Raw genomic sequence first — 27,425 nt, forward strand, 5'->3', positions numbered from 1 at the left:
AGAATTTCTAAATTTCCGGTTCTTGGCAAGCTTGTCTGAACAGTAAGAAGAAAAAGACAGTGAGTCAGAGGCTCAAAAATCGTAATGTGGGGACTAGCAATGATATCTTACTTCACACTGCACTATTCTTTCTTTAGAAACTGCTGTAGCTGCTCTTTGAGATGAAAATGCTGAAAGTAGAGTGAAACAGCACTAAAATCCAGGATGCATCACAACTTGAATTTTGATGAGACAAGAGTGTTAAGCCAAGCACTCTAAGCTTCCCACTTTGGGGTGGTTTTCTGAACCTTGTGCCCTTTGATTGTGACAGTGACTTAAAAATTGAGCTCTGTAAAGAGCAACTATTCAGCCTGATAAGCCAAAAATACCATCTGCAGTTTACTAATGAACTTGGCATTGTTGTCAGTGAGTATGCAGCAGGAGTACAGCAACTTTTCCTCTCTCAAAAAATAATGATCTGAGAACTCAAATCATGTGGCTGCCTTAAAAATGACTGTCCTTCAGAGAGGTGAAGTAACTAAGATTTCTTGCATTGCTATCCACATTCAGCATGGACTTTCTACCTCATAGAGCTGGCCACCCGTACCATCAGTGAGAAGAATCTTTATGCAAAGTTACCAGTGTCCTTTTCTCACTGTCTGGGTTTCTCTGATGATAAATGTGCGATGAGGTCTTATTTCACCTGAAATAATGAAAAAGCAGAAATGGTTTTACAAGGAACATTTCATCTGTGTTGCTTGGTTCTCCCGTTGCATCTACTTACATTCCACCCTACTTTTTCAGATATTCTAGCAGTAGGATCTGAGAGATGGGTGTTAGATTTCTTCTAGAGGAGAAAATTGTCCCTTCCTCTCCATTCTATCCCTTAGGTTTTGCTAGAATTCACAGTGAACTGAAGTGTGTTTTAATCTCTTTTCAGGCTGTTTCAAATATGATGTCAGAGAGTCATTATTTTTCTCATTGTCCAGCATAAAGGACTAGACAGTTATGATAAAGTGCATTTGACCTGTGGGTGACTTCAGTAGATTAAAAAAAGCACTATAATTGCCCTTTCGTCTCCACCTTGTGGTCAAACCAGACGCTGCTGCTCTCTTTCAGAAATGTTTCAGGATGGAATGAAATACTTTGTTCAACGCAAAGCAAAATATTTTATTTGTTTGAAGGAGTGGGATTTGTGGGTGGGTTTTAAAGTACTTTTAAAGGTCTACTATCAGTGAAACTTTAGGAGAAAACATGTACTATTGTATGACTTCTACCTAATGTAATTATTTGAATAGGTATGGCAAAATGATTAGTCATCATTATATGTAAGTTTATTATAAAGCCTTTAATTGATAAGTTTTATTAGAATTTTTTTATCCATCCTGACATTCACCTGCATTTAGACTGCGGTGAAGATTCATCTTTTTCTAAGAAAGGTAAGTTCATTTTTCTGCGTATTTGAGAATAAAAAAAATGAGAAAAAAAAATTAAATTATATTTTTTCATTGAATCTAAAGATTTAAGAATTTAAGCATCACAAGAACTGCTGCTTGAACCCCATGGTATAAAACCGGAAATAAACAGAACTGAATTTGCTATGAGGAACATGGCCAGTGCATATGAATGGGCCAGTTCACAGAATACAGGCACAGTTTTTACTGTGACATTGTACACATTAGAAGAAGTTCCATAATTCAATATTTTTGCTGGTGAAAAGGGCTACATGCATGCAAAATCTGAGATTTACTCATTTAGAGGGTTGTTTGCGCTTACCTTGTCTCTTATCACGTTGCTTTTTTGATGACACGATCAGGGAACACATGAAAAGAATAAACTCTGTTTGATGCAATGCAAGATAAACTTCTGATGCATAGATGTTATGTAAATTACTTAATAGGAAAAAGTTCATATGCCTGCTTGGAAATACCACATGCAGTAAAAATAAACAAGGGCCAGCAGCCTACTGATGGAAAGACAGATTACATTAAGTGAAGATTGAGGCAGTAACTAAACTTCACATAGTTGCACCAGCTGCACTGTGTAGATTTGCAGTCTTATCCTGAAAATTTGGCACTGGGCAGTCCCCAATCACTGAGATCATCCCAGCTAGGAAATCCTTTTGCACTGTTGGTCAGGCTGGAATTCATAGATTTTTAATTCCTTTTGCATAGACGAGCAGGGCTCTGTCCAGACAAATTATTATCATAAGAATGAACAAACCAAAGCAGAAGACACTTTTTGTTATGAATAAAAGTCCGGATGCTGGCAAAGCCTATATGAAGCCCTAGCATTATGTCCAGTTCAAGTACAGCCCCCTAGACCAAAGCCATTCTGCTCACTGAGAGCTATGAGTGACATACAAAGCCTATTTTACAATCCCACAAGCAGCAACCCATGTTGTGGCTACTACACTGATGCAGGACTCACAGTAGCTAGTCTCTCCTTAATAATTCTACAGTACAGTCCCCAAAAAGTGACTGTGCTCTGTGTGACACCAGATGTAGCAGCAAAGGCCCTAATAACCACTAACCAACACCCATTTCTAGGTAGACCAATAAAACTCAACTCCGAGTAGCTGGTTTGCCCTTTATAGGGGTCAGGTTTCTACTGTCAGGGTTCACTAACAAGCCTTAATGGCCCTCACTAGCCACACCTGTCCATCCCCCAAACTCTCTGCTCATAGGCCCAGGAACACCATTTAAGCTCACGTGTGGGTTAGTGTTTCTTGCTTGAGCTGCCTTGTAGAAGTGTTGATTTCTAAGATACTTATCCCTTGCTCTGGACTGATTTCACTGCTTGAACCTAAGTAAGTCTTGTGAAGATGCCTGTTTCTTGCTGGCCCGTACCTGACCCTTGTTATACTTACTCACCCTTAACTTGAGGATTGGATTCTCAGCGTGATCTTGGACCAGCCTTACCCCCATAAACTTGCCTAATGACCAGGACGGGACTACTGTCCCCCAAACTGCCCTGCAAAAAGAGGAAGCTTTCTAGCCTTGCTTTTCTCTGATGGAAGCATAGTTAGCGAGGCACTTTAGTCACCTACCTTAGAGTTGTTGCACCTGACACATGGGTATTCCTTAGCCCCAGACTGATGCTGTTCCATCTATGGCCAGGGCGGAGTTCCACCTTGTACTACGTGAAAGTTCAATAAGACTTTAGTTCAATTTCAGTATTAGACTGGCATTGGTGGATGCTATTTTTCTGCTTATTAGAATGCTATTGGCTATGTACGTGGCATCCTGAATTATGTTGGTGAGAATACTCCATTTATTATTAACTCTTTGTTATTGCACATATTCCTGTAGTAGAAATTCTGCCATTTTACTTGTTAGAATAGGAATTAACTCTGATTTCTCTAGTGTTATTAGGTTTGCAGTCCTATTTCTGAGAGAAATCTGGGTGAAGGCATGTCTGCGAACCCTGACAAATACCTCAAAGCCTTATGTCTGTCCTGCTAAACTCAGCATTACAAAAATCTTTTTTAATGGTGTTAAAATCCTCACTGATAATGGGATAAAAGACAGTGATCTTAACCGCTTTCTTACGTCATGATTTCTTTAGCATAGCTCTTTAATTCTTCAGAAAAAGAAGCATTTAAATCACTCGTGATAATAGGGGAAAAGTTTCCAACAGCTCTTACAACTACATGTTTGAATGAAATGTTAAAATTCCCATACAAAGGTCCTCTGAGCAGGAAACATCAATGAGTGGCGACACCACCTATTCGCCTTTAAATAACATGTTCAGAAAAACCTGTAATATTTTCAGCACTGTGCAGGAGAGGCATTATAAAGGGATGTTGTCTCTAGGACTACTTTTTAAGCACTTACAGAAAAACAGTGTGTATACTTTGGGTCCTCAATGATATTTACTTGGTACTTAGTTTCCATAAGTTTATTATTTGATAGGTTGTAAGTTTAAAACTTAGTTCTCCTAAGTTCTTTTTCTCCTCCCCAGAGTCTGTTGTCCTAATGACAGCAGAAGGATGCTTACATTCCAGTGGACTTTGGTCTCTGGACAGCTCTTTCTGTTGTATCTTCCAATCATCCTGGAGTACATTTATGTTTAGAAGAGTGGTTCTGCATTGTGATTGATATATTCGGCTAATGCAGTGCTTATTCTCTGGTTAATTTGGATAGACATTTGGCCTACTTTCTGTTTTGGGAAGCAATGTGATCCTTCCTTTTCTGGCTTCCACAACTTCTGTTTCCTATACCTCATTTGAACACCTGGGGTTCTGACCTGGTCTCTGACATGTTCTCAGTGTCTGACTAAAACCACGACAAAATTTGAAAGAAACATCCCAGGCAGAAAGCTATGGCCCTGATGTGTAACTGTGCTGTATTCCAAAGAACAGTCTCACCTACTCCTTGCACTTGTGGTCTCTTCAGAAAAGGTAGGTTTTGCTCTCAGTATTTAAGCCTGCTCTTGTCTGTGTCTCGGATGAGTCTTCCATGCAGTCTGGCTTGTGTGAGATTCCTGTTGTACCAGTACATCTTCAGCAAGCAACCAGAGTCATTGCTCTCTCTCTCTTCACTACTGTGCTGTGACTCCCCTTTGTTCTGGCAGATTTGGTCCTTGAAGCTGGAGAGCTTCCACCCCCTGCCTTTTTGCAGAGCTGGGCTTCCTGTACCTTCGTTGCCATGCCTCTCTTCACAGGGCTGATTTGTGGCTGATAAACCCCACAGCAGAGCTCAAATGGGGTAGGAGTCTCTTCTTGTCTCTGTTTCATATCAGAGAGACTTTTCTTATTCTGAGCTAGTGAAAGAAACATATTCTTCCTTTAACACTGAAAATGCTTCCTTTTGCTCTTCTGCAAAGTGATAGCATTATATATCTTTTTAGATTTGTGCTGTTGATGCTTTTTCCAGTGAAGAGGTGCTTAGGCATTAGCAGGAATGAAGCTCTGAGCCCCTTCCCAAAGAGGCCTCCTAGGTACTTGGACAGACCATGAGGAATGAGACAAAGATGATGGACAGCTGGCACATTCTTCTGAGGCATGGGAATAGGTACCAATCCTGCCTCACATGCCTGTTCTAGTGCATATTGTCTACCTCTGGAAAATGTAGCACAATCAGAAGCAAACCCACATAGCCTGGGGGAGCTTAGAGCATGTATCAGGCCTATTTATTCATTGGATCCTTGCCTAAGTGAGAAGTTGTGCTGGAAAGAACTCTGTGTTTTAAAGTTCCTACTGTCCTACTATGCCTCACAGCATATCTTATGTTTCTGTCCTTTGCTCTTATCTTTAAAATACTGATGAAATCACCTGCTTACCTCAGTTGTAGAGGGCGACTTGTTTAGATAGCTGATTAAACATAATGTCTGACATATAAAGGCCTTGATTGACAGAACATTTGTCTCTCTGAGGGCATCCTGCACATTAAGATGATATAGGTGGGCTTCTGTATAATCCTCTAGGACAAACTGGTGAGTGATAATGACTTAGAGTAGAATTAGAATGCATTGGACTCTGTAGTCAGATCTTTATTTCCTAGGTCATTTGTGTTCGCTTCAGTCTTGAAGCTTGTTGACAGCACACTTTTGGTAGGGGAAAAACTGAGTGCAATTTATGGACCTCTCAATTCTGCTATTTATTTCTCTTCTAATTTGTCTAGACAGCATCTAACCGATTTGGATAAAACTGTAAAGAGTGAACAGAACAAATACAAAGGATAAAACAAGGCTATCCAGAGTACTCTCAGCCAGTAAATTCTCAGAGACCTACATAGGTCTTGAAGTATACATGTCTCTTGCTACCAGGGAATGGCTTCTCTTGTGCCTGGGCAATGCCAGGTGTGCATCCTCTCTGTGACTGTGTGTGAGCTCACAGGTTATGCTGCTGCTGCTGCAAAAAAGAAAAGATTTATAATAACCAAGCATCTTCCAGCTGCAGTGGGACCACTTTCACTATCTGAACTTGATCTTCATGTTAATTATAAATATATATTCATGCGAGTGTAACTTTCTGCTACTGAATTCTTTGTGGCTTTCAGTTATGCAGTTACATTACCACAAAGAACTAATAGCAACCCCAATTTAGTTCTGTGAAGTGCATATTTTGCTGCTTCTCAGTGCAAAAGGAAAATGTTTTCTTTGCTCTGATGGCTACTTTACATACCACACTCTGCATGGTTTATTTTGCTTAGAAACTGTACTGCCTACACAAGAACACAATAAATCTGTATGCCTTGGTGGTACCTCCTTGTAGGTTTAACTTTTTTTCAAAATACCTCATAATGCTTCATGAATGTGGTTGTGTAGAAGCCTCTATTAATTAACATTAATATTAATTAATTAATTAATATTAATGTTAATTAATAGAGGCTTCTCTATTAATTGAGAATAGAGAATTCTGACTGTATCAGGTGGAAAATACTGACTGTATCAGGTGGAAATCTGGCTCATGCTCACGTTCTCCAGCTATACTGCAGACAAAGAGCGTCTGTGACAGAAAGGACACAGAAAAGTTGCAGGGGGAGAAGGGTCAGGTATTATGAAGACCTTCAAAATCAGAACATAACAGGTTTGCCTCTGTCTCTAGCTGTATTTAGTCATCTGCATGGTCATCTTCCTGCTTATGAGAGGAGCTTGGTATGTCAGGGCACACGACCACGCTAGGTAAAAAGAGTGAAACAAAGAGGTTTTTCGACAACACAGCCATATTATGGTTTCTGTGGAAATTCCCAACACTGGTTGCAACTTCATGTGTCTCAGTGATACAGTACAGAATGAAACTGGAAAGAAACCCATCCATAGCATCACTTTGTTCCCAGAGCATAGTTTGGCTTATTTATGTCCCAGAAGAAAGAACAACTGTATAAGTTCACTGTAGAAAGCAACCTTACAATTTTTCTGTTCTGGAGGGTCTCACTTACTGGCAGGTTCGAGACTCTCTAAACACTGAGTGAGATACTTAATACTTCAAAATGGAGCCTTTTCTACTTTAGAAATGGGTAATTCCAGTACTAAACCTGTGCAGGGCTCTTCCCCATCAATGGGAAGACATCTGTGCTGACAGGCTAGAATATGGGGCTAGCTAGAAGTACTCGCCACTGGTGTTGGTGTTGACAGAGCTACAGCCAAAAAGCAGAAAAGCTAGTGCAAGGCTTTCTGCTTCGGTCATTGGCTCTGCTAGTTTTGCCTCATTTTCTGAGAAAGGTGTTGCTACAGAGATTACTTTTGTAAATGGAACCCAAGGATCCTGGTGCCACAGACCACCAGGACAGCAACTGACACACACAGGGCAGCCAAAAGCTACACTTTATTTTCCCAGAGCCCTCATCCTTGTGATCTTTCTCCTACACAATCTTTTCTTTCAGGGTAATGTGACTGACAAAGAAACAGACACCTCACAAATGTCTCTAAAGCAGGGTCTTTCTACTAAACAGCAAGAAGCATAGTGACTGAAGTGGGAATAGTTGTTTGTCACTCTCCCTCAAATTCCTTCCTGCTCTTCTTGTATTTGGGATTTGGATTAATGGTCATAGTTACAGGCTTCTTCTTTAGATCACTTCTTTTCAGCTGGACTTTTCCTCTGAGCCCTAGGGGCAGATTGTGTTTTTCTGCTATGGCAAATCTAGCAGTTCTGAACCCCCTGACTGAGGAAACGCAAGAAGTGTTCTCTTTCCAGCTATACAAAGCACTGTGTCGCTCTCAGTCCCTTTATGTTTTTCTGAAAAGGTAGGCTTAGGCCTTTGGGATTTCGTTCCTACTTATAGGCTTAGAATTGGTTTGAACTGGAATTTATATAGGTACTTTCCTGACTTCAGAAATCCTTGTGTTACAATATGATATAATTGCTCTTGAAAGACTCCTACGGTTTGGGTCCACACTCCCATTTCTGCGTATAAAATCATAGAATGGTTTGGTGTTGGAAGGGATCTGAAAGATCATCCTGTTCCAACCCCCTGCAATGGGCAGGGGCACATCCCACTGCATCAGGCTGCACAAGGCCCCATCTAACCTGGCCTTGAACACCTCCAGGGATGGGGCAGCCACGACTTCGCTGGGCAACCTGTGCCAGTGCCTCACCACTCTCACAGGCAAGAAATTCCTCCTTATGCCTAGTCTAAATCTTCCCCTCTCCAGATTATAACCATAAATCTTATAGCAACATCGGACTATATTTGTGCTTTCTTTATCTGGAACTCATGCGTGTTCGTTTGGGAAGAAAGACTCGGTGAATAGTGCAGTGCATATATGAAATGTACATTTACAGTCTTGTCCCTTGATTAGTTTTGGCCAGGCCTCTATGGAGCTCAGCACAGCATATCACTTACAGAAAGGTAAACACTGCCAAACATTACCCGCATGATCTGAGATATGTCACTGCTATAGCTTTTCAAAAGAAGAATGGCCACACTTTCTGGTATGTGTAAAATGTTATTGAATTATTGATCTAAGGTAAAATGTAAAGGAAAAGAATTAAATACAAAGCCAAGGCAGACCTCTACTACAGATATTTCCAGCCCAAATTCAGAACATTTGGCAATATTCTAAGTTGTAGAAAATAGATTCTTATAATGGGAACTGTTGCACACTCCTCTGAGCTGACTGTAGTAGTCCCACCTACAAGCACCCGCCCATGCTTCTGCACAGTACTTGCACAAAGCCTACTTGTGAAAAAAGCACAGTATCATTTGGTCAGAGTAAAAGGCTTTTCCTCTTAGTCACTGTTCAGGGGTTCCTTCTAGATTAAAGACTTTTGTCTCTCCTTTTTATCTAGTCTTGTTCCAAAGTGACAAGTTCTGTTTAGCAGAAGGTCCTGAAGTCACTTCTCCGACTTCCATTAGTCATCCTGCATGAAAGGGTCTATGAATTAAGGTGCCACGCTCTCTGTAGCATAACCTAAGATCAGTCTTGTTCTAGATTCAAGGCTTCCTGTTTCCTGTTGAGCGGGTAATTGCATGTAGTTTTCTAACTATAATCACATGCATATTAAAACTGCTTTGTGTGAGTAAACATACTGGAGATTAAGAGGCACCTACCTAGTGAGGTATTAATAGCTTGAGACAGCCAGAACAGAGGTCACTGGGGAGCTCACGTGATGGGAAGGTGTGGGTGGATTTTTCATGGTGGTGGACAGGTACACCATGAAAAATAAAGAACCTGTGGTCACAGTTTTTCTGTCTTGCAAGTAAGCATGTGTGGCAGAGGAAGACTCGAAACTTACTGATCTCGGTTTGTTTTTGTAATGGAAATTTAGAACTAATGGCTGTTTTTTTCATAAGAAGTTCTGCCTACTTCTTCCTCACTTTGTACCACTAGTGTATTCGTATTAGATCAAGAAGATGACAGAAAAAAAGGGAAAGAAAATCATATGTTAAGTCATTGAAAAGTCAGAAGAAGTAAGGAAAGGCCCAAACATTGCATAGTATACATGTATTATTTTGCAGTCTGTAGTCACAATGTCAGTGCACATCACTGCACAGATCACAGGGAAAGACTGTCCAGAAAGAACTAATGAGTGGCTTCATCATTTTACCCAGTTGTGGCTGGGCATTTGCTGGAATGGCCTGCAGCTGAGGCATACTAGATCTGTAGGAGAAAAACTACAGGGGAAATAGCTTTGTTAGAAGTACTGGTGATAGCTTAATAGGGTTGTTTTTCACTTGCTCAACACAGACACTGAATTGGAACTCAGAGTAGTGTCTTCTGCTGGTCTGGGTTCTGCTCTCTTTCCTCCTCCAAGGGAATTCAAGAATGGATTATCTGCAGACTGGGGAGAAGTTCCAGTTTGCCTGTGATCCTGTGGTGTCTCGAGTGCCATGCTGAGCCTTGTTGTTCATAGGTTGGAAAGGACCTACTGGATCATCAAGTCCAACCATTCCTATCAATCTCTAAACCATGCTCTTCATCACCTCATCCACCTATCCTTTAAACACCCCCAGGGAAGGCGACTCAACCACCTCCCTGGGCAGCCTGCTCCCGAGAGAAGTGAAACCTGTGGCTGGGTATTTAGTCATTAAAAAAGGTTCTTGTTCTTTCTTTTCTCTCATGCTCTGGCTGGATACCTGCAACTGCGCAATAATGTTACTGCTTCAAACTGAGCCTGATAGGCACTAGCAGGGAATGACCGTGCAATGTTTTTGTGGCACTTGTGAAATTTTGATGCAGCCTGGTGGCGGCAGCTGACTGTAGCACATTGCTTGGACTCAAAGTTGAAGGAAGTGTAAGGATGCCTGTTGCTGAGGTGTGTCCTGATAAGTCCATGTGAAGTTCAACTGATTAAATCAGTTGAGTGCCTTCAATTGTGAGAGGTTTGTTCTACCCTGGAAACTTGCTCACCAGTGTGAGTATGAATGTGAGCTGGGTCAGTATGGTTTGCTGTGCCTGGACCTCTTGTGGTTTGCAGTAATACAGATTGCTTATCATGAAGCAACAACAGCAACCATCAAAGAGTTCTTTGGAATGAAGTCCTTTCTTATGCCTATGGTTAATTTACATGTCATCCCTGCTCTGTAGGATTGAAATAATACGGCGACTCAAGTTACTTTTGCACGGAAATCCATGCTTGAAATCAGTCTTAATATTCTGGTGTATACACAGCAAGCCTTTGTGGAGATCAATGGATTTATGGGCTATAGACCTTTTCTCCCTCTGATGACTGCTTTCATCTCAGCCTCCCTCAGAAACTGAGCTGCTTGTAAAACAGCTTTCTGCTGATGTGAATTAGAGAATGTGTTCACCCCAATGGAAAGTGATTAATCAGAAAAACTTTGGTCCAGAAATCTTTTATCTGTGAATAAAAAGATGCCTGTCTTGTCCGGTCTTCTAGAGAACCAAAGTTTACAACACACTGGCTTTCATCATGGCTGGGCACTAGTTTATTTCCCTAGATCTGTAGAAAAACTCTTGTCTGAAATCTAGTTCTGTTGACAAATAAATAACCCACTAAAGTCACCCTAGAAAAAATATTACACGTTAAAGGATCCTGTTTTCTATGTGAAAGGTGTACAGTCCATTAATGGCTGGGAGGCATAGCCAAACAAATACAAACTGGAAGGCAAGCACACATTTATTTTTCTCTTTAATTCCACAGTCAGGCTAAAGCTAGTTCTAATACAAGTGTTTTGCAACAGTCCTGCTGGTGAGGACTGTTCCCACAAAATCTCTGAAGAGGACAGGTTTGACCTCTTCTGTCATGAAGGAAAATGTCTACTATCCTTACTTCAGGAGGATTTGTGGCAAAATCCATACTTTTTTCCAGGAAAATGTTTCTAAAAGGCACGCTAACAAAGAATTGTAGTTAAAACACACTGAACTAGGGGAAATGTACTTCCTTTCTAGAATATGAGCTGTCTTTTCTTTTATTTCTGCAAATGATGGTAGGTAAAACCTAGGTTCATGTTTGAAGAGAAGAAACAAAAGCAAATATCTGATTAAAATAAACTCTCAGATTCTAGAGTTACATGGTAATTTCATTTACCTCAAGTTTCAGAGGCTGTGCTGTTGTTCAAAGCAGTATTGGTGGATGTCTATAAACATAAAGCAGTAATTCTCCCAGGCTTGCATTCACCAGCATAATACCAAATGCTACATTAACAGAGTATTTTGTGGCTACATCCTGAGCGATTATACAGAATAATTAGGCATCTAGGTAAATGTTGAGGGAGAACGGCTCTTCTCTTCATCTCCAGCCTTTGCTTTTATTCAAATGTGGACTGAAAACGCTATTTTTCATACAGTCCTATGGGGATACATTTATTCATATGCCCCCAGATTATTTTTTTTTATCTGCTTATTCATATCTTGGTGCATGCGACTATGTAGACTTGCTAATGTTCTTTCTGGTGTGTCTGTTGTGTGTAAAACCATGGTAACAGTTTGGAAATATATTATCTGCTCTTTAATCTCCATCTTGTGTGTCAAGCAAGTAATAACACTTACCTTTTAGAGTGGAATGAAAGTTTTTAACTGAGCCAAAACAGCACTTGATTCGTTGTGGGAATTTTCTGTGCATTTTTTATTATTATTAGACTTCAGGGAAGACATATAGGTTTCTACATGTTGAATCTGAGTGTTCAAGTCTAGGGTTTTTTTGGCTGAAGAAAATAAGCATTCAGAAATTCAACATAAATTATAAATATGTTCCCAGTTCTGCTTGGGAGTCTTGTCTGGTCTCTACACTGCATTTGCAGTTGCAAACCTGAATGAATTGTAAGTGGGTGAATGTCTGCTTCATCTGGTGCCCTGAGTCTTTTTGCAAGGATGGAGCATTGCAACAGATACATAAGCATTGCTGTGGAAAGCACACTATGCACAACTTCTTTTTAGCCGACCTCCTCAAAACACAGGAACAATCCAGATCCAAAATACGTGGGGCTTGGTGCTGCAATATTTTGCATTGTGCTTTTTGGAAATCATGGCAATGAGTAGTGTTTTAAGTGTTTCAACGAAGATCATGAGATACTTTTTCTGGATCTTTATGGTTAGCTGCTTCAAAGGGTGAAGGGGAATTATGACAGAAGGCATAAATTTAGTTGCTATGAGAGGCAGTGGCATCCTAAGCTGCTCAAACATGAAATGCAGTTTGTCTGCAGTGAACCAGAGAAGTGCTACAGAGATGAGCCATAAAGGCCTTTCTTACATGTGCTCCTTTCCCTAAATACTTTCCTCAGTGCTTTTGGAGAGCTGTTCTTATTCTGCAACTATGGAATGTTACTGAGCATCCTGTTAGTAGTGCTATTAAAATTATCAGGTGGAATTTCTTTTCCTCTCTTGCCAGTTAAGCATAATGTTTAACTTCAGCCTTCTCTGTTTGTACAACGTGAGGTGCTCATGTCAGTAGTATCCAGAGCTCTTGTGTGGTGTCAAACTCGACAAGAACTGTCGGTTTTCTTGACGTGCTATTGTAGCTTTTCTGCCTCCTTTTTATGACTTGGGTCTGGATGGGTTCTTTAACCTTGTCCCCACCGACCTTTCTCTTCTCCAGGCTGAACAGTCCCAGCACACTCAACCTCTCATCATGTGAAAGACACTCTGGCCCCTAAATAATCATCTTTGTGGCCCTCTGCTAGGTTCCCTCCAGTAAGTCCACATCTTCCTTGTACTAGGGAGACCTACACTGGACACATCAGTGCAGATGCGGCCTCATCAGGGCTGAGTAAAGCAGATCATCTCCCTTGACTTTTTGACATTGTTATTCTTAATGCAGCCCAGGATGCTGTTGGCCACCTTTGTTCTATGGGTGCATTGCTAGCTCATGGCTGCATTTGTGTCCGCCAGGATCCTAAGTTCCTCTGTGGGGTTGTTTTCCAGCTGGTGGGCTCCCAGCCTGTATTAGATGAGGTTATTTCTACCCAGATGTAGGACTGCATTTTCCCTTATCAAGCTTCTTGAGGTTCCCCTCCTCCGAATTCTCCAGTCTTAATTCTCAGTTCAGGTCCCCCTGAATGGCAGCAGTGTCCTCCAGTGTATCTGCCACTCCTCCCAGGCTTGCATTGTATGCAAATTTGGTGAGAGTGCACTCTGTTCCCATGTCAAGTCCATTAATGAAGAGGTAAAAACCACCGGGGTGCACAGCTAGAGACTTGTCTCTAGCTGGCTTTTGTGCCACTGATTGCTGTTCCCTGGGACTGGCTGTTGAGGCAGTTTTAAACCAATGCCACCGTGCACTTATCTAGCCCATACTTTTTCAGCTTGTCTATAAGGATGTTGTTGGAGACCATGTCAAAAGACCTGAAGCTGAGATACAGAACATCCACTGCTCTCCCAGCTGTAAAGAGCAGGTCTCTACTTTGGTTACATGGTCACTGCTGAAGCCTATGTTATTACTGGTGGATGCACTGCAGTGACAGTATGAAACACCAAACTAAAGTTAACGGAAATAAACTCAATTAAACTTCTGGAATGCACAATCATCCTCACTTAAAATGTGCTCCTTGTCTTCCCCAGGATATGCTTTTGTCCTTCTGGATGACATCCAACTCTGGGATGCCTTGTTGGAGGCATGTATCTTGAAGGCTGTGCCTTGGCCTGTGTCTCAATGGGCACAGACCTCAAGTGGCCGCTTGGATATGCAGTCTGCTCCAAAACAACCACCTGTTCTCAGTCTTACATGTCAATAAGAAGCAGTGTTTAATGCACATTCCTCTGAGGAGGTCCAGTTGTGAGATAAAATCTTTTCCCTAAAACCTTTTGATACAGAATCCTTTGTTTTTAAGAATACTTTTTGAGTGCCTGAACACAGAGCAAGTATCAGTTTACATCAAACACCAAAAAGCCCCCAAAAAAGCAGTTAGCACTTGATGATGTGTAGCTGGAAACCTCTAGTATGGGGTTTGTCATTTTCCTAACAAAAGCTAAACATTTTCCTCAGCTGCTCCCTGCCACTTCTCTCCCACACACCTCCTCCCCAAAAAGCAACCCCCCAGAACGTTCACTTTTTCCTACTCTTTCCATCCAGCAGTGGACTAGGAAAGGTCATTCTGATACTTTCTCTGCTGTGAGTTTTCTGTGTGACCTCATGATAAGTAAATCTAGGGAGCAACCACCTACCTGGTCCTATTTTTCTGGAAGACTTCCAGTTTTTGGGGAACACAGACTGACACAATTGTATTGTAGTTCCTGCAGTGAATTTTCTTCTTTCATTTCTCCATCCAGCTGGTGATTAGCGTCCTATCCTGATGTCAGGTTTCTACTTAGCCATGGGCACAACAAAGCAAAGAAGCAATTGGTGTGCGTTGCCCTGATCTCCAGGTTCAACAGCTAACTGCTTCTAGAGGGTAGTCTGCCTTGGCAATTACTCCAATAGCAAACAGCATGAAGGCTCATTCAATTATTTGAACAAAATTCTTGACAAAACCACTTGTTTTTACTGCTCAAGTGGCTGTCTTTCTCAGCCTAGGAGGAAGACCTTGTCACTGTGCTCTAAGTAGTCAGCATTACTATTTGTTGTGCGAATTCACCCTGACCCGCCTGTTCTTGAATGATTAGCCTCTTGGAGCTGGAGATCCCTCTCCATAGTACCAAGCTTCCTGTCTAGGAAATCACATAGAAATAGATATGGTGACCATGCCTTCTGTTTTTCATTTCTCACACAGCTGGGTGAAGATAAATTTTACATTAGATGCTAGGGAATTTCAGGAAAAGTGTTCTGCCTCCAGGACTGATATGGTATTGCTGCTGTTCTGGCATGACCACAGCCTTCTCCAAGAAACTTAACAACCTGTGACCTTTGTTCAGGCATTAGCCTTCCCTTGCAGTCTGCTCCATGGTTTCTCTCTCACTGTAAAGAGATACTGCATCTAACTGGAACACAACTCCGTTCTCACACCAAACCATCCTCAGCACTTAAAAGAGGAGTAAGCAGGCACTGCTGTTTAAGCAGATGTCTTCACCTGCCCTGTCTGTTCCTTCCCACCCCTGTGGTCACCCCTGCCTTCTGACACACCTATGGCAAGTCAGACCAAAAAAATTTGTTCATTCCTGCCTGATGAGTCCTTTATCTCCATTCACTGAGCAGCCACATAAACTTGTACCAGTGATGAAGACGTTGTGGAGGTGGTAATGGGCTGCTGGCAGTGGGATAGTTAGCAGTGGACTTTGGGGTCAGTTTCTTATGGCACAAAATGCCCGAGAAGCAACAGCATTTTGTTATGTATGAATCCTGCCAATATAACAAACTATAGATCAAAGGAGAGGCTCGCATTTCCCTTGCTTTCATCTCTAGCTCTGGTTGCTGTAGTACCTTTTTTATTTTGAACCATCCCCTTGCCTTGAAGTCAGGATTTTTGCCAGCCACCCCAAAAACACCTGGCAGGACAGGTCTATTTTTGCCAGGGCTCTGCCAGCTTTGGCTCTTTAGCACACATCTTACTTCTTCAGGGACATTGGGGGACATAGAAGCAAAAAGATGCAAACTCTTTGTGAGGCTCTCTGAAGTAATCTAATCTTATTTGACCTAGAGAAGGCAATCAATTATGTGCTCCTTCCTGCATCTTGGTCCATGTTTTTCTAACATGAAATAAGTCATAGTGAGAAACACATTTTCCTGTTAATTTTCTGTGTAAATCATAGCATGTAGAAGAAAAGCAGGATGCTCTACAGGTTGGTATGATGGCTTGTCAGTGGGATGACATTGGTTTTATATCCTCATACCGGGCTTCACAAGTACTCTGTGAAGCAAGAGCATCTTTTGGTCTCTCAGTGTTTCTGTTCACCTTGCTCAAATAGCAGTAGCAGGGATATGAAGGGACTTGTAACACTGAAATAGTGGCAATATGGAAGAGACACGGTGGGTGACACTGGAGTGGTCTCTCTGAGATCATTCTGCAAGTCAACAGGATATGAGAGGGGTTTCATGTAATCCTTTGGGGCAGGCTCACCAGGTGACAACAAACGAGTCTGTGGTCAGTCTGCGGTCTCTCAGTTGTGCATGCATGCTGGGGAGGGACTGGAACAAAAAAGTCAGTTTTTATTTAGGGGTGCCGTTAAGGAGAAAAGTTAGTGCAATTTCTGAATTTCTTAGAATTTTTTTCTCTACTAGGGGTTAGTAATTTTTTTTTCTCATTAAGAAGAAGCACAATAGTTTAAAACTGGTATTTAGGAAAAAAAAAACTCATAAAAAGGTAAAAAAGCAAGCAATATTTTCCTGCTGCCATGGTTTAACCCTGGCCACCAACAAGCTCCCCTCAGCTGCTCACTCACCCTTCCTTGGTGGGGTAGGGGGAGAATCAAGTGTAAAAGTGAGGAAAACTCGTGGGTTGAGATAAAGTCAGTTAAATAGGTAAACTAAAAGCTGCACAAATAAGCAAAGCAAAATAAGGAATTAATTTTTTAATTCCCATGGCAGGCAGGTGTTTGGCCATCTCCAGGAAAGCAGGGCTGTATCAGGTATAATGGTAACTTGGGAAGACATGCCATAAGTCTGAATTTTCCCTCCTTTCTTCTTCCCCCAGCTTTTATTGCTAAGCATGATGCCATATGGTATGGGATATCCCCTTGATCAGCTGAGGTTGGCTGCCTTAGCTCTGTCCCTCTTCAGCTTCTGGTGCACCCCCAGCCTGCTCACTGGTGGGGCAGGGTGAAGAGGGAAAAAAAAGCCTTGGTGCTGTTTAAGAACTGCTCAAAAATAAATGAAACATTGGTGTGTTATCAACAGTGTTTCCAGCACAAATCTAAACATAGATCATTCTAGCTACTATGAAAAAAAATTAACTCTACCTCAGCCAAACCAGCACATTCTTCACTCCTTATTCCATACCATCTACACCACACTCAGGTCACACACTACCCAATATGTCTTCATTAACCATTACACCCCTTCCCATCATTTGATATATACACATAGATATCGTCCCTTAGTTTGTTGACCTGTCCCCTGTAAAATGTTCATAAACATCCATAAAATGCTCACTGAATTTATTTAGTCTATGACTTTTTTCTCCATCTGCCATGGTGGTCACTCAGGACAGGAGAGAGGTGGTATGTTGCATGGAGTTAGTGGGCACCAAAGCCAGCTCAGGCTGGGTCACTGCTGCACTTGCTCTGCTTCTTGGGAGGCTCATTCCCCATTGCTTCAAGTGGTTTTGTGCTACAGTGCTACATGCAACTCAAGTATTGGGTTGGAAGGAATTTAAAGGCGTAACCATTACAATCTCCATCCTTGGTCTCTTTCAACCAGACCATAGGGATTACCATTGCAATTAATTCCTTTCTATTGCCCTGTTCCAGCTTGGACTTTTCCATGGACTGCAGTCCCTTAGGGCTGTACCTGCTCCAAGTGGAGCCTTATCTATGAGCCACAGTCTCTCCAGGGGTATCCCTGCTGTGGCATAGACTTATCCATAGTCACAGCAGCTTTGAGGTGCACCTGCTCCAGTGCAGTCATCCATGGCCACAATCCCTTCAGAAATGCTCTTGCTCCAGCATGGCCTTACCTACAACAACAATACCCTCAGGAATGTATCTGCTCTGGCACAGCTTTACCCATGGCTGCAGTCCCTTCAGGAGGGTACCTGCTCTGTCATGGACTTATCCTCAACCACAGATATTTCAAGGTGTTTCAGTATGGCCTTGTGCACAGCCACTGACTCTTCAAGGTGTACCTGCTGCATCATGGACTTACCCACAGTCATGGATGATTTGAGGGGCACTTTCTCCAGTGTGGACTTATCCTTGAGCCATGGTCCTCCAGAGGTATACCTGCTCTGGCATGGACTTATGCATGAACAGATGCTTCAGGATATCCTGCTCCTACATGGATTCATTCACAGGTCACAGTCCTTTCAATTCCAGTTCATGTCAGAGTTCCAGCCAGTCCAGTAAAGAAGCACAGAAGAAGCAGCAGTGCCCTGGCTGTCTGCCAGCCCAGGCACATGGCCATTGCTGTTATCAAAATGTTCCCAGACACAGTAGAGTAAGATGACAAGCAGTACAGCAAGCAGCAAAAGCAACCGCTAATGAGCACCAGACTCTAACACACAGTAAGGCAAGCAAGCACAGAATCCTGCCAATTACTACCTAAACAGCTATAAATTCAATCTAGCACATTTCAGTAAAATCTGACATTATTGTGTGGTGAGTGTGCCAGTAAGAAGATAGGTGTCTGGCGAGAGAAAGGAAGAAATGTTCTTAGTTGTCTGGTAGTTGCCCTGGAATCTGGGCTGAAACTCCAATTGTAAAAAGCTTAGGTTGCTTTATCCTCCCTCCCAAAGAAGGATTTGTGATGGCTTTGAGAGTAAATAGGCCAAGAAGTAGGGGCAAGGCTGGTTACAGAACCCTGTGGACACCGGTATGTGAGCCTGATATCTTTTATCTTTGATGGAGGGCAGAGAGACTGTGATCCATTTGAATGAAAACTGCAACAAAGGATGCAAGAAGTTTTTCTTTCTGGCTGGAGACCTGACCTATTTGAAGAAAAGGAAAAGAAACATAGTAAGTAGAGCTCAACAAAAGGACTTCCTGTGTCCTGCTGACACCAGTGGGCTGTTGCTGACCTAGGACATGTCTTTGTTAGTATCTCTGAGATTTTGACTTGGCCTACAGTTTGTGAAGAGAGGAAAGAAAAATGGGTCTTCTCTTTGTACTCCCTTTGTCCATAATGCACGCAGCAAAAGGAATGCAGAGTTGCAGTTTTGCAGATGGTCATAATATCTTCCTTTGCTGAGCGTGTTGAGCCCTATAGATGAAAGCCTGTGTATACATGCTAAATGCATCTGACTATTAATAGGCATATAATGGTTGATGAGAAGCTTGATGACTGACGAGAAACTCGATATTGGCGCGGTTCAGCATCAGACATGGCAAGTGCTGCAGCTGGGCACTAGACTGAGGTGAAGGGACAGTTGCCAGAGTGACTTGGGGGTGCTGGTTGATAAGAAGCTTGACCTGAGCCAGCAATGTGTGCTGACAGCCTAGAAGGCCAACCGTATCCTGGGCTGCATCAAAAGGAATGTGACTAGCAGGGCGAGAGAAGGGATTCTGCTCCTCAATTCCTCTCTTGTGAGATCTCATCTGGAGTATTGTGTCTAGTTCTGGAATCTTCAACATAAGAAGGATACGGAAGTGTTGGAATAGGACCAGAGGAGGGCTACAAATACGATCCGAGGGCTGGAGCACCTCCCATACGAGGACAGGCTGAGAGAGTTGGGCTTGTTCATGCTGGAGAAGAGAAGGCTCCGAGGAGACCTTATAGCAACCTACCAGAACCTGAACAGGCTACAGGAAAGCTGGGGAGGGACTTTTTACACAGGCTTGTAGTGATAGGACTAGGGGCAATGGCTATAAACTGGAGAGGGGTAGATTTAGACTAGACATAAGGAGGAATTCCTTCACGATGAGAGCATTGAGGCACTGGCACAGGTTGCCCAGGGAAGTTGTGGCTGCCCCATCCCTGGAGGTGTTCAAGGTCAGGTTGGATGGGGCCTTTGGCAGCCTGGCCTGGTGGGAGGTGTCCCTGCCCATGACAGGGGGGTTGAAACTAGATGATATTTAAGGTCCCTTCCAACTCAAACTGTTCTATGATTCTATAGCCCTTTTGCAGGGTCCCACTGAAGATTTTGCTCTTGCAGACTTCAAAAAGCTGGTGCATTAAAGCTTTTAGTTCTTGGTAGAGCTTGGGTACTCAATGACTGCTGCAGCTTTGCAGGGCTCCATCTGATGAAACATGGAAGTTCTGTAAGATTACACCTGCAAAACCAATGGATTCCTTCAATGACACACTTGAAAACAGGTCTAGCAGGCTCCAAAGTCTTAATTCAATTTATTCAAAGATTTTGGAATTCTTTGGCTTGTACAATATTAACCTAAAGCCATGTCCTCAGCTGTTAGGCAAAACTCATCTCATCACCACCATCTCTGTTCTTCATTTCCATGCAGATTAGCCAATGCAAATTCAGCTCAAGCTGAGCCCCACCAGGCATGGTGTCATGGCTGTTGCTGGGTTGGACCACAACAGTTAAAATGTCTGTGCCACCATCTAACATAGAGTACAACCTAACACAGCAAAAATCTTCATTGCTGGACTCTCAGCTTTAAGTGTCAAGTCAGGTGTTGGAGGTAATGATGGAGCAGATCCAGGGTCACACATCTCCCTAAATTTGCAGAAATAGCCTTGAGGTCTGCAAGTGGATCTCACAGATCTTGCCATCCACCTCTGACATACCATCACACTGGCACATCAAAACCTTTAAAGAGCAAAATCATCTTCTTTTTAATATCCACTCTGCTTAGATTCAATGTAGAGAGTGGATTTTTCCCCCCTCGTATCATAGTTACATAAAGCAAACTTAAGATGTAGAATTGTGCTCATTTCATTTTTCAGATTATTTCATCACTAACCCTGGTTAACCCCAGGGACGAGTTGGATTGGGCCTTGGGCAGCCTGATTTATTTGGATATTCCTGCCCATGGCAGGGGGGTTGGAACTGGATGATCTTTAAGGTCCCTTCCAACCCAAACTATTCTATGATTCTATGAAAATGTCTTCTGTTTTATTCTATCCTATAACACAATACTTAAATATTAGAATACAATTTATTTGAAATGGAATGACCTCATTTTATACAACATGAACTAATTTCCTGTTGCATGTATGTTAGATTTGGTTTTACAAAGAAAGATTGACACTCCATGAGTGATAACAGCATCTATAGTTGCCCTAGAGAGATGATGGAAGATGGAGCTGATAAACGCCAGGTAGCATCTGCCCTGCGTGCCATGTTCCTGCACAGGTACATCAGCTGCACTGCAGACATTCACTTCTTTTTCCCAAACATTTTGGTGCTGTTGAGTCCCTGCTGCATTTCCCATTGCTGACTGAGGCACACTGGGAGTTTCTTTCATCTCTGGTCAGATGCTGAGTTAGACATAGGCCCTTCTCCTTATCCTAGGAAACAAGACACCAATAATCTAAGTGTGAGGACGAGGCTGATTTTGAAATGTTATTTTAGGTTCTAGGAACATAAGAACAGAATTGCTCCTTTTTATTTCGTAGAGAAACAGCAACCTAAGGCTTTATGTCTGTAGTCTCACAGGAGCATGACTATAGCACAAAACAGAGCGCTGCCAAGAGCCACAGCAGTGTGGAGCTCAAGTGACTTGAACACAGCAGTTAATTCTGCCTCTGTGGTGGTGTTGGTGTTGTAATTCTAGGCAGCAACTGCACCTTGTGACAGAGAGGATAGCTCAGACAGAGTAGTTTGACAAGCTGCCAGACTACTGCCAGAACTCCTGAGCAGTTTACAACAGCAGACAACTTCTGCTCTCATGCAATACTTCCTGCATTTCTACATTGGCCCTGGCTTCCTCTGAGTAGGATAAAATGGATCAGAAGTCTGGCTCCAAGCTCAGAAAGATATTCTGCTGCTGCTTTAATCTTGATAGCCTGACAATCTTTTTCAGAACCCTCAATTGGCTGGAAAAAAACTAACCATTCCCTGTATTCCATGTATTTTTGCTTCTGAAAGAAATACGGCAGCAGGAAGAAGCCTTCTAACACATGTATGGTCTCCCTCATTCTCTGCCCCAGCTATGGTATTACAGACCTCGGATAAACCTCTATGAACATGTGCTGAACTGGCATGTTTGTGACAGACTAAGGTGACTGCACATGATCTGAAACAGTACCAGAAGCCCTTCTAAACATCCCCAGGGCTGACCACAGGGGTTTGTGTGTATCATGCCCCATACGTACCTGCTATCACAACAGATGCAGAGATGAAGAACAGCAAGCAGGAAGAGGAGGCTCAGGAGACTAGCAAGGCTGATGACACAGTGAAGAAAGTGTGCACCGTTCCCTAAATAGAAACATATACTCTTTTAGATACACTTCACAGACCTTTTGTTTACCCTGAGCCTCTGTCAGGATGCCTGTATTTTGCTGTATTTTGGAGGGTGACTTAAGGGAGCTGAGGTACAGCACGGGGCAAAGAACTGGGGACAAACAATTCAGTGAAGTACATGTGATGGCGCAGAACTTCCCAGCAACATCTTCAACTTCACAACCTAAAGCCTTCACTTACCAGCAGTCTTTAGAAGGTGTAAGTTGGCTTTCAGTCTTCCTGTTGCAACCCATGTGTAACCCAACAATTAGCATGGTGTAATGATATCACTGCATTATGATACACGGGTCTAGGTGATCACACCATCGACATCCTTGTGTGTCAAGAACTGCTGAAAAATCCTGCCTTTCCATTTAGCCCTAACCACTGAAGGGAAGACTACTCCATCCCTTTCCTAGAATTTCACAAATGACTTCACAGTCCTGACAGCGCTTTTGTTCATTCTTCACTCATCCTTCACTTCAGTTCAGCTACACGGTTCCTGCTGCAATGCTGCCAATGCCACTGATTTTTTATTTAGTGCACAGACAGAAAGCTAAATGGAGTTTTGAACACTGAATAGAGAAAGGGAAGCTTACTTGGGGGTTGACAGACTATGGACTTGCTCTGGTTCCCAGTCGGGTGGGACACAATGCAGGTCATATTAATCATGTTGGTGCTATATGCTGTGAACCTGCTGAGAACAGTTACTGTCCCGTTGACATGGTCTTCTTCCTCGGAGGTGGAGTTGCTTTCTAGGACCCATGAGATCTGAGCAGCTGGCTTCCCTGTCGCTGCCTTGCACACGGGGTTCCCGTGATCATCACAGGACAGGATCAGCCGGGGGGGAACTGCAAAGCATTGAGAAGGGGAGACGCATGGAGTTAGTTTGACACAATTGGGGTAGGATGTTCTTGTTCTCTACCCAAAATGAACAGAGTAGAAAGAGCAGAATAAGGTTGGAGGTGCCATTGCATTACAGTGACATGGGCCAGAGTCACAAGAGACAAAGATCATGCCTCTCTGTTCCTTTTGGACAGCTCTCCCCACGTAGGTGAGATTCCACAGGCATGTATTATTAGAGGAGGTCTCCCTGGACTTTGTGGTAGGGAATTACCCCAAATACAGGGCTGGATTAGACTTACGTCTTAAGCAGCCACCGTACACATGGTTTAAAATGTATCTGAATGCCGGTGTAAGAGGAAATGGGACCATTCTTATCTGGATAAGAACATCCTGTGCTTGATAGAGTATCTCAGCACTTGGAAGCGTTACTGTCACATGCTTTAGGTCTTAAATTACTGTATTAATGATTGATTCTATGGGATAACTGGAAGCATATGCAGAATCCTCTGTTAATACATTTGGAACTGCATCACAACAGTCTTTTCTGACTAGACAGTGGAAAAGGGGGTGGCAAAAGGGAGAAGAGTTTTGGGAAATAAGGAGACACAGAGCTACTACCAATGAAATGTGTAAGAATTTATCCCTGCAAGAAAGCTCCTCTGCTTATTGCGTGTTTCTATGGGTGCATGGGGAGAGGAGGTTTGTATGTCCAAGCTCAGACATGGTCCTTTGTAGAACTGTAAAATGAGGAAGAGTGCCTTACCCAGCACAGTCAGGTGGTACGTCTTCCAAAAATTCCCATCTAGTTCTATCAGTTGGCAGGTGTAATTTCCCTCATCAGCTATTCCTACTTGCCGTATCTCAAGGGCAAGATCCTGATCTGGTCTAAATTTCCAGTCCACGCTGTCACTGCAGTTCGCTCTCTTTGTCTTGTTCACATCAGCCCTGTATCCCAAGGTGCAGAATCCTCCAACCTTGGAGCTTATTCTCCATGTTGCCATAATCGTATCTGATTTGGGAGAGCAGGTGAGCACAGAGCTCTTGCCTACTGTTTCTGACACTCTCTTGTACTCTGAAGGAGAGAAAAAAGAATAAGGCTTTGTGAGAAGGTACCCAGGGATGTCCCTCATAACGCTGGAGTTCTGATCTGTGCTTCACAGAGAAATGGCTATGCTATTACACTAGGGCAGGGCCCTTGTTTAGCCAGCCCAAGACCTGTCTGTCTTTTCTTAGATGGGAACAGATCTACACATTCACATCTATGTTTGCATACATTGGTCCTTGGTTTTGGTTTCAATCCCTCTATATGGTCCTCTCCCTTGGACAGTGAATAAATCGCATGTCTGGGAAGCAGTCTGAACGAGCTGCAGAGCCCATCTGTATGAGGAAATCTCCGTTTCTTTTCTCTGAGCATCACTGCCCAGTACAGCAGAAAAATGCATATTTGAAGATGTTCACCCCACTTTTGTGCTGGATATAACCAACCCTCCCAACCAAGTCAAGCACAGGTAGCAACTTCCCCCTTGCCAATTCAAAGCTTATATGAGGAGAGGAGTATGACATTTAACGGGAAAGAAAACACATTCCTGTTTGATATTAGATGAAGACATCCCTAATATACTCGAGATCACTGTCTTAGGACCTGCCTCACCTGTCATGGCAAAAACAAACAAGAAAACCAAGAATTTGCATCATTAATGTTTAGCAAAGAAGAGAAGGCTTATAGCTGCTTTTTCAGTTCCTGCATTTTTTTAATTAGCTTTTCTAAGTATTTGCTGAGTTTGGAAAGAGGAAAGAACCTTCCCATTAAGTCTTATTAAAACTTATCAAATCTTCTTAATGTCTGAATCTAGTGTATAATTTATTTGGCAGGACAAGTCACAAATACCGAAGAGCAAAACTTGATAGGGTGTTCAGATTGATCAGAAAACTTCCCAGCAAACATGTTTCTAATAAACCTGTTAATTATCACAAAAAAAATATCATACTGCAAGAAAATCATCACCAGTTTTCATCAAACCATTGAAAAGCTAAACATTTTACTGGTTGACAACTGAAGAGATCTAGTTGCAGCTAGAAATGTTTTGATTTGCAGGTTATCGGGTTTAGATCAAAAAGTCCCTTCAGCAATTTGTAAAGATCCCTTCCCCTGGATTTTTTCTTCCCCAAAGAACTGGGTAAAACTCCCTCTGATATACTGCCTTTTCCACCTCTGCCCTTAACAGACAGTTGGTACCAAAGTACCGTCAGAAGTACCTGTAAGTTCTGTGGCCACAGCGATGGTGAGCAGGACAATGATATATGTCGTCTTCCTGACAACTTTCAAAGCAGCTCTTGCCTCTGTGGGTGATGTGGGTTTCTGGCACCATCCAGCTTGCTGTGAGCTGCCCATCATTCCCTGCCAGTGATCCTCACAGCCAGAGTCCCTGCTCTTTGTACACTCCTGAGGGGCTCCACAGTGCAGTTACAAAGAGATCATGGTGGTTCTTCCTAGAATAAAGCTTCCTGTGCTGATAACTGGTGAACAGAGAGGAAATGCTATCAGTACTTGCTTTCTGACTATTGGCCTTCCCTATAATATTACTGTGGGAAGAAAAACTATAGAGCAGAACTTGCATTAAGTCTAAGCAGTGTGATTTTTCACATCTGGTTCAAATCTTGCAGTGAGAGTTCTATTATTGGGAACTGAGGGAAGGATATTCTTAGCTTCCCACTTGAAGGATGCTCACCATAGAATCAGAATAGTTTGGGTTGGAAGGGACCTTAAAGATCATCCAGTTCCAACCCCCCTGCCATGGGCAGGGACACCTCCCACCAGACCAGGCTGCCCAAAGCCCCATCGAACCTGGCCTTGAACACCTCTAGGGATGGGTCATCCACAGCTTCCCTGGGCAACCTGTGCCAGTGCCTCACTACCCTCATTGCGAAGAAGTTCCTCCTTATGTCTCTTAAACCACATTCCTCTTTGTCCCCACTCTACCCTTCCCTACAAACCTAACAGCCTAACACCTTTTCTCTGAGAGGCACTGGCAATCACTTCTCCCTTGCAGCAAGGGAAAGTAGGCAGTTACAGTGTACATTTATATCACAGCTCCATTTCTCTGACAAAAGTACACCTACAGACAATTAGGCCAGGGTTGCTTTTTTTTTTTTGCACTGCTGTTTTGTTTGTTTTTCCCACTGTTCTGCTACTATGTTCCCTCATACATACAGAGGTGGACACTGAAGGTCACTCCAGTGCCAACCTATGACTTTTGTTTAGAGCTAGAAGAGTCCCTTAAAGACATTTCCCCAAGCTCCTACTGTCTCTCTTCCCATGGGATTAAGACAGCTGTCTTGTATCAGCAAAGACAGCCACCCTAGGTATGAGAGGAACCTACTTGGAGATTAATGCACTGAATTAAATTTTATCAGAAAAATGTTAGTCTTCACAAACTTTGAAGCCACCAAGCCGAAATGAGTTGGTGACTATTTACCTCCTTGAAAAACAGAACTCTCCTTCCACAACTACTGTAACTGCAGATTTGTGTATTTCCATGGCTGTGCTGAAAGTCAAACAGATGCAAGAGATCCACAAATGGAAGGAATCACTGTCAGGCAGGCAACCGTATCTCTCTTCCTCCCCACTTAACTGAGCAAAGGCATAGCACCTATTAGGGACTCAAAGGAAAAGCTGGGTAAATTCAAAAAGAAAGTTAGACAACCCGTATTCACAAATTTTATATTCAGAAAAGTCAACGGCAGCAAAGTAATGAAACCTTCACCTGTGCTGGCTGCAGCTATAATTTCCAAGAGTCACTTTGTCAAACAACTCCAGACAGCTACGTGCACCTTGCTCCATGCAACTTCTGCTTCAGTGCAGTGTGGTTTGGTGGTTGAGTGCAACAACCATCTCTCATGTTCAGAGGCAGATCCAAGAAGCAAAGACCACATTTAGATCCCTGCAATGCAAGACATACCAAAGTTTTCAGTCATAGAATCTATGGGTGATGTACCTGAGCACTAGACGGCAGAGGCAGCAAGAACTAATGGTCATGAAAATCAGAAGATTTCAGGGTCCTGATCTCTTGGGGTTTAATTGGGACCAATGCACCCAGGCAACTGAAAGGACCTAGGGTCATTTTAGAAACTCAGCCAGGAAAACTGATAAATGGAAAGGGAGAATTTCCTACAGCATGTGATCCCACCTAATCCAGCTATCTTTGGGGTGAGACCTACTGGTTTGGGTGGGGGGTTGGGTTTGGGGTTTTTCTGAAGATTATGCTTGCTCTCTGATACTGAAGATGATGCCTGAAAATGTTGGGTTTGTTTCTTCAGATAGACTAT

The 27,425-nt window shown here is 42.7% G+C and overlaps 1 protein-coding gene across 1 annotated transcript; it reads right to left on the reverse strand.

The window, feature by feature from the left end:
- Positions 1-20,232: 20,232 nt before the first annotated feature.
- LOC104055845 (cell surface glycoprotein CD200 receptor 1-B) lies at positions 20,233-26,628 on the reverse strand. Its single transcript, XM_054085714.1, has 6 exons — positions 26,576-26,628; positions 25,356-25,616; positions 23,863-24,171; positions 22,853-23,104; positions 22,127-22,229; positions 20,233-21,319 (listed from the first exon to the last, which is right to left on the reverse strand). Exons 2-6 carry the CDS (start codon positions 25,492-25,494, stop codon positions 21,295-21,297), a joined length of 828 nt encoding a protein of 275 aa, XP_053941689.1. The 5' UTR covers positions 25,495-25,616; positions 26,576-26,628; the 3' UTR covers positions 20,233-21,294.
- Positions 26,629-27,425: the final 797 nt, after the last annotated feature.

This window comes from Cuculus canorus, chromosome 1, assembly GCF_017976375.1.
Source record: "Cuculus canorus isolate bCucCan1 chromosome 1, bCucCan1.pri, whole genome shotgun sequence".
NCBI lineage: Eukaryota > Metazoa > Chordata > Aves > Cuculiformes > Cuculidae > Cuculus > Cuculus canorus.